At 41.9% G+C, this 8,080-nt stretch overlaps 2 protein-coding genes across 3 annotated transcripts in view; both read right to left on the bottom strand.

Moving 5' to 3' along the window:
* Positions 1 to 8,080, bottom strand: part of rpl13 (ribosomal protein L13) — a 321,135-nt gene that overhangs the window by 234,254 nt on the left and 78,801 nt on the right. The window lies entirely within an intron of this gene.
* dhx38 (DEAH (Asp-Glu-Ala-His) box polypeptide 38) overlaps positions 7,119 to 8,080 on the bottom strand; it is a 13,981-nt gene continuing 13,019 nt past the window's right edge. For both annotated transcript variants that reach the window (XM_037489717.2, XM_037489725.2), the window contains exon 27: positions 7,119 to 8,040. In XM_037489717.2, the coding sequence (XP_037345614.1) occupies positions 7,959 to 8,040 (82 nt within the window). In that variant the 3' untranslated portion in view covers positions 7,119 to 7,958. The remainder of the gene's footprint in view (positions 8,041 to 8,080) is intronic.

Below are 8,080 nucleotides of genomic sequence, written 5' to 3'. Positions count from 1 at the left end.
ATCGTGAGTTCTGGTGTCTCTAGTGGAATCAAAGCTGACCTTCCTGATCCACATTTGGGATTTGATTCTCTCTCCTCAAGGTGCCGTGTGTCAAACGTGTTTATTTCTTCCGGGATTTATTCTCAACTCAGCTGAGGAGGACCCTCAGACTGGTTTAGCTCCATAGGGGAGTCGGTATGGATCCTCCCAATTCACACGCGGGCATCAGCACACATGTCGGAAAAAGTGAAATAAGGATCACAGCATAAAAGTAGTGAAATCAACTAGGGCTTTATTAGAAATGCCATTATATGACTTTACTTGACCTGCAATTCTATTATAACGGTATGGAATGGTTGTGGATTCCAGCCTGAGAATCTATGAGAATTGAGGTTGGATTCAAAAGCATCAACAGGTGTGTGGTGGAACAGTGCAGGGAGATAGCAGGAAGGCTGAAGTGTGGAGGATCCTCAGTTCAAACCTGCTCTCTCAGAAGGAGGGTTTGGTTGCAGTCAGGGCTTCAAACTGTAAACTTTGAAACAGTTTTGAGGTTTAGTAAACAATCCCAAGGTCTAATATGAGAAACGGACACAATGAGGCATGTGCTTGAATAGCACAAGGGAACAACTGAAGGGCTGCAGGCTCCAACCTGCTGTCTGAGGTTGTGGGTTCTTGGCCCTTCATGCAGACATCACTTCTGCTTTGAAAGAGTTTTGAGGTTTGAGTAGCAGTCTCAAGGTTAAATACGAGAAACAAAATTTTAATTGGTGCATGGTGAGGTAGTGCAGCACAAGAGCTGAGGAGCTACTGTCCTTACTCTATAGGTTGAGGGTTCAAGCCCAGTCTTGGGTTTGAGCCTTTGGCTTTACTTCAGGTTTGAGTAGCAATCTCAAGGTTAAATACAACAAACAAAGGGCTGTTTAGTGTGTGGTGAAGTAGCACATCGGAAGAGCTGCTGACATAAGCCCCTGCACTGCACTTGAAGGTTGTGGGTTCAAGCCCAGATGTGGAAATAGCATTTAAAAAGAGTTTTGAGGTTTAACTCACATGCTCAAGGTTAAATAGGAGAATCAAAGTTGCCAAAATGTGACGAGGACTGGTGGTGTAGGGGTGAGTGCAGGGGCCAAAAGCCTCTGTAAGCGCCAGTGGGTTCAAATCCCACTCCTGCCAAGTTGTGAGAGCACTGCTGTGGAGGTACTTGTGGGGGCATTGTCCCCACTGGTTGTTTCAGAGAAGTGAACCCTGGGGGTTATGCAGAAACACAAGGTGTGTTCACTTGAGTTATGATGGCATTGTCAAGAATGATGAAGAATCTTTTGAATGATGATGAATTGACTAAATTTGATGTTAATTGCTAATTAAGCTTTTATCACTTATTAGCCATGCTACATAGCCTATAGGGTTCCACCTTTTTGACGGGAGAGAAGGCCGGATGAGTCAGTAAAGATGAGCAGATGTGTCTCATTCAGTGGTCACACTGACATGAAACTTATTACAGCCTCTGAGGGCATTTTTCAAGACAATCACATGTTTGTCTACTTCAGGGCATCCTGTGGACAACCTTAAACTGACAGTCTGGCACAGGGTGTAGATTTGTTTACCCTTTTTAGTGCGTCCACTCTCCAATTCTCTGTTACATTCAAATTCAACTCACTTGTGCATTTACCAATGCACGAAGGATGAATAGCATGGTTGATCCTCCAAGATGCACCAATCCGTCTCTGGGGCAATATCCCATTATGATTTTTTATAAATGTCAGTTACCCAAAACTAAAAAAGGATTTAGGAAGAGCCACCATGTCCCTTGAGGGTTGAACCCAGATAAGGTTTAAAGTACAGAAATTTGGGGCATTTGGCATTAGTGACAGGGACGTGTAGGTTGCTCCATCTAAGATCATTCCAGTCATGTCATGGGAAAAAAAATATTGTGAAAAAAGTCAAAATATGTAGGGTCAAAAAAGAAAAGATTTTTTTAAAATAATAGGTAAAACATTAGGTCAATATATATATATATATATATATATATATTATATATATATATTATTAGGGCCGGGACTCGATTAAAAATATTAATCTAATTAATTAGAGGCTTTGTAATTAATTAATCGAAATTAATTACAGTGAGAAGTAATTTTTTTCACATGGATTTTTATTTTTGTTCAACCAATTCCAGCAGACAAGTGTAGAGATAGCATATTTAGAAATATAGTACTTTCAGAAATTCGGGTAGCCTATAGGTAAGTAGACCTTCTGTAAACTATGTTTTTTTAAGTAGACCAATACTTTCAAGTACATTCAGAACATTGGTTATTTTTTCAGACGTGGACTTAGTTACCCTGGTCCTTAAACCAGTCATCTGGTGCAGTGTGGGTTGAGTGTGGGTCCTTGTACGTCCACGCTAGCTGCTACTTGTTTTGCGTTGAGGTGATACTTGAGGCTCGATGTGAATTCCTTGTTGCACAGCTTGCACACAACCACGCTCTTATCGACGCTTCCCTCCGTGTGTTTATTATTATAAGATTTACCATTCAAGGGGCCAACCGACACGGTCTCGTCAGCTTCTTCCTTCATGTTCACGTGGTTTGTTGTTGTCTGAAGTCATGAACGCTAGTTGGTGCTCCACTATAATCGGTCCTCCGAAACTCATCCAGTGAGAAACGTTCCGCGGTGCAAAAAATAAGTGTAAAATGCGTAAAAAATGCGTTTTTTGTGTAATTAATTATTCAATCTTAATTCACATTGTAATTAATTAATCTTAATTAACGCGCTAAAGTCCCGGCCCTATTTAACATTGTTTTTTGTTATGTGCTTTTTTGGCCATGTGTGATTGTAATTGTACAATAAAACTTGAACTACTTGTAATCAAAAAGTTGTCTGCATCAAATCTATGTAAAGCTCTTTCAGAAATGATTTAATTAAATGTGGTACGTATATATCGATCAGAAATCACATCAGAGCTTTGATTTCACTCATTTTTAGCACATGCAAGTTGAATACACGATGAGTTCAAATTAAATGTGATCAATTCCTAGTGGCTAATTTTGTGTATGATGATTTCAACAAAAGAAGAGTTTTGAGTCACATACTGTAACTGTTCCTAGAGCCACAGACCCCACAAGTAAGTGCAGCCAAATCTTAATGAGAATGTGCAGATGGACAAGAAACTGCAGCCAAATAAAATAATAATAAAGGCATCTAAACCCTAACAAGTCTCCCTTTGTTCTTCCACTCCACCCACCACAAGTTGTCTTTGTGAAAACAGGCATTGTTGCTGCTTTGAGGGCAGCTCAGAGAGTTCCATGCCCATCGGCCTTCAATCACATGGGACGTCTAAGTTTGACAGTATAAAGTCTTTCTTCTAGAAAGAAATAGGACCCCCCTAAGCAATGGTGGATGAGCTGTTAGTAACCACGCAGTCCGTAGGGAGGAAGACCAAGCATTGCTCGCACAGTATACACAAAGGGTTGGTTAGGTATAAGACAATGGACCAGTTAAAACATTATTGCATGCTTCAACATATTTCTTGGATTAACTGACAGAAGAGAGCCGCGTCGGTTCCGCTTGGTGGAACGCCATCCGAGTTCATACAACCTCAAAGCAAAGTTCATGAACACAACATTTTATAATTGGGAAAACATTAGCGTTAGTGTTCATTTTCCTCAGTAAATGATGAATGTTAGCAGTTTTACTTTTTCTATGATCCCATGTGTTTGGTTCTGCCATCGTCTTGTTTGGTTGGACTTGTCAGAAGGCGTCATTGAGGATCCACCATCTGCTCGCACAAAGTCTGCCTCCATCCTCAGGATCACAGTGAGTTCTGTTACTCGGCGGCAGCATGCGAGGATTGATTCAAGCCTCACAGGAAGAAGACACCGCCATTTTCTGCCCCGGCTGGATCAATAGGCAACATTCTTTCCAGTATAGCAGTCAATAAGCCACACTTAAGGTGTCTGAGGAAACTAAAGAGAACCAATAATTGTTATTAATGCGCCGGGGCGTCCCCAAGCATTGCATTTAGAGGCAGTCACCATCCAAGAGACATTCAGCCACATAATCCTCCCCGGCTCCAGTGACCTGTGGATACTCCGTACAAGAATGTTAACACAAAAAACGGTGACCAATTAAAGAGAATCATTTGTTTAAAAAATGCCAGATATGCCTGTAGAGTTGACATTCAGGAGGAGTCTTAGGCACTCTAATGGTGTGGCTGCTCGCTTTAGAGTGAATTATGTTGGAGGGATTAGCGTGACACTTTGTGAAGACATGTTTGATAGCTCCTATTAAGACGCAGCAAAATGTGTTGGTTGTGACTTATTATTGGCATTATATTGAACTAGTGGCACATGACACAAATACATTTCCACAGCAAATAGAACTCTACTAGAAATGTCAATGTTTGTGTTTGCTTTCATTAAAAGAAAAACACAAGTGTTGCCAATTGATTCGGCATAATCTATAAAACACTTATTGTGTTTTAGTTTTAAAAAAGGACAACTATCTGAATTCTAAACTCTTTTCACCATTTCTCAGCAGAGGCTGCATCGTGTTGCAGGATGACAATCACACATTGTACACAAAGCCACTATCAGCACAAGCTGCTATCGTGTGAAGGACAGCCAACAACAAGCATGTATGCTGCTTCCATCATAAAGCACATGGGAGCTGTGGCCCGGTGAAGGTGAAGGGACCACAGAAGACGGGCTGTGTGGGTGTGTAACATTCAGAATTCAATCAAGTGAAGGCCATCTCCAGCGGGGTAACAGGGAGCGGAGGGTAGTACGGGGGGGGGGGGGGGGGGAACTCAGCTGAAGTTTCCACTGGCCCTGCTGTGCTCCTAATGCAGCCTTGGATGTAATTGGGTCCCAGAAGGATGTTCATTATGGAGGGGGGGGGTGGGGGGGTGAGGCAACAAAACGGAAAGGAGTAGAAGGACAAATAAAAGGTCTCATTCTTTGCTCTGCGCCTCGGTCCGAGCACCATTACGGGACAGGAGTTAATTAAAAGAGCAGTTGATGCTTTTGTTTTTCTCGTCCGTCTCACTTCTGCTCTTATTGAGTTTGTAGCGACAGCAGAGCTCGTCCCCGTCTCCCACCAGACGTCCACCGAGGGGGGGGGGGGGGAAGGCTGAACGCTGGGGCAGTTTAGTGAGGGGACGGCTCGTCTCGACAAACCTCGCGGTGGTCAACAAAGAACATTGGCTCTAATCCCTCCATCAGATCTCTGCTGGCGATGACGGGGTCGCCGTTGCAGGGGAGCTGTACTTTATTCGGGGTGTGGTTGAAGAGCTAATTTAGGAGGCGGGGCTTACACACTAATCCCATGGCTCCCATCTCCACCGCTTTGGAGGCCATTTCATTTTCTCTCCATCATTACAGGGACAATCCCCGGGAAGCTTTAGTAAAGGTGACTGCTGACACTGTCATTCACAAGGACTATTTCAAAATGTCAGCCTATTGCCGAGATTTGTCTCATTAAAGATGGCGGGGTCCATTATATGCATTCCCTCCTCCGCCTGCCACACTCAATCAAGATGGCTTGGAGGACTGAGGGGCCGCTCATAATCGTGCATATTTGCATGAGGGTTACAGCGAGACGGACTATTATTGACCAACAAGAAAGCAGAACAAAAAACTTCTGAGTTGTTGCACGCTACATTTCAAGAAATAATAGTAAGACTATAATCTTTTTGTTTTTTTTCCTCCTCCCAAATGCCAGCTAGTAGGAGCGGTATCAGCTAAGAGACATCAAGAAATGTCAACGTAACCGTGATGAAGGCACTGGAAAACCATCTAAGCTTTTGTTCAGCAGTCTTGTGACCTGGAGATTTACATGAATTCTTCAATAAAGCCAAACAGAAGATCCGCCCACATATAGCCCGGCTCTTCATCTAAAGCACATCAACGTCTTCACAGCTGAGGGGTTTCAAAGCCCAGGGATCACTCATGTAGATATGTGACATCTGTGGGTGCGAGTGTCTGAGGGAGGGAGGGACAGACCCGGGCTTTTTGTTTCTCTCTGATCAGTTTCCCTCGCCTCGGCTCGCAAATGGGAGCAGACACTGAAAACACCCATTCTGGGAATTTCATTACGTCCGTTCCAGTTGTGCAGCTCACAGGCGGCGTTTCGAGTGGTTTGATTTGTAGATTTACATTTTGGGGCCACAAAAGGCGCATGACCTCGCTGACCTCGAGCACGTTGTGAGAATAAGTCAATCGAATGAACAACAGTGGGTTTCCCAAACAAGTGTTTAATGTCTCAGTCTGTCTTAATGTAACGTGCACGTTTAGTTGGTAAGGAAAAGTTAAATATCACTTTAAATCAATTGAATCAAAAGATATTATTTGATTAAAAAATTGTAATTATCAGGATTTTATACTCATTACTCAATAAATTGTTCGTAATTTTAGCCTAAACAATGATTAAAATAGGTTGGGGGATGGGGCCTGTTTTTTAACACGACAAGTCGGTTTAGGATGTTTCCGTGGGCTATTTAACGATTGACACAAGACGGATCAATAAAAATAAAAAAAATTCACTAGTGGCGCTCCCTACATCAAAGACATTTCAGTCGTTTTTTAAATGTTATAGAAATGACTTGAAATAATCATTTGTTGAAACCATGAAGTTGGGTTTCAATTTTGAGCGCAGGATAAATCTCTCGCTGTGCGAGTGTTGAATTGTAGACACACTGTGCAACTTTTAAATCAAGATCACCAGTGTTTTATTTTATAAGGAGAGCAAGGAACACCTATAGAGAAATTATAGCCCAATCTAATTTGAATCCTTTTCTTATGCTAAAATGAATGCTACTGCAAAACATTTTTAAAAATGGGCACGTAATTGACATAATTATGCTGAGCATTTGCAGTGCAGACACATAATGGGACATTAGCAACAATACCAAATGAAATCATCTTGGATAAAATAAAAAAAGACCAACTTTTTTTTTCCCCATTCATAAAAGATGTTGGGAGAAGAGAAAAAAAAAAATCTATTAGCTGTCGTCGATCAATAGTAAAAAAAAGACAAAACATTTCCACTTTCCAAACACGGCCCTCACTAAAATGTTTTGTCACAGAACGACCAGCCTGCCTGAAGCTGCATGATATTTTGATCAGCTGAGAAGAGAGCAGGTGTAAACAGATTCACAGTTTAATAAAAAAATGAAACATACTTGCTGATGTTTGCTTGGGGAAAAAGCTCAAAAGGAAACTGCTATTTTCAACACAAGAACCATGAAAATAAACAGTTGATATGTTTAATCCAGCGTGATAACGTTTTGTACGAAGCTGAGCAGTGGTACATTTCACTGGAGGAACAAATTTAACAGAAAGTAAGAAGAGGTCAATTGCTGTGTGTTGAGTGTGTCATTACAATACATCTCTAGAGTCTGAAGACACTCAAGTAGTTTGAATAGTGCTTCAGTCTGTAGAGGAGCACTTCATGGCAGCCACAACACAATAACTAATAAATGCATGGACACAAAGACTACACATTGAAATTAGATCACAATTTACCAGTTTCTCTCTGATGATCTAAATCAGGATTGAAGAAATGCAACAGAACGTAGAAAAGTTAAATGTTTCTAGCTCAGGTAAAAACATTACTTTATAGAGACATCTTTAAAAACACTTTTCAGTAATGACCACATATAAATACTAAATATACAAAACAAAAAAAAAACAAAAAAAATCCTTTATCCCTCACTATGCATCACGGAAACAGCTATCTGCTGACAAATGTGAAGGGAGGCCTTTCCGAGGGACCCAGCTCGGCTTTAGAGTCTTGTGCCTTATACAAGTTCTCACTCTAGTGGTCAGTACATGAACTGCAGTTGATTCTGGCCATGCTGGGAGGGACAAATGGCGGTTGTAATTACACGGTTTGCTTGTGCTAGCGCGGGCCGAGTCACGATGATAATTACTCTAGGGGGAACCGACATGGGAGGTTGATGGGCTTTAACCTCCATGAGGGTGTAACTACAGTCCAAAGCGGGCAGGGGTGCGTCTGGGCGTCATGGGGGCCTCTTCTTTTCTCCCCGGTGTGCAGATTTTCGGAGCCCTGAATCAGAAAAGTCGGTTAAGCGCCATTGTTTTTATTG

This window comes from Pungitius pungitius, chromosome 4 (assembly GCF_949316345.1).
Source record: "Pungitius pungitius chromosome 4, fPunPun2.1, whole genome shotgun sequence".
Taxonomy (NCBI): domain Eukaryota; kingdom Metazoa; phylum Chordata; class Actinopteri; order Perciformes; family Gasterosteidae; genus Pungitius; species Pungitius pungitius.
This window is presented reverse-complemented; position numbering and strand designations above follow the sequence as displayed.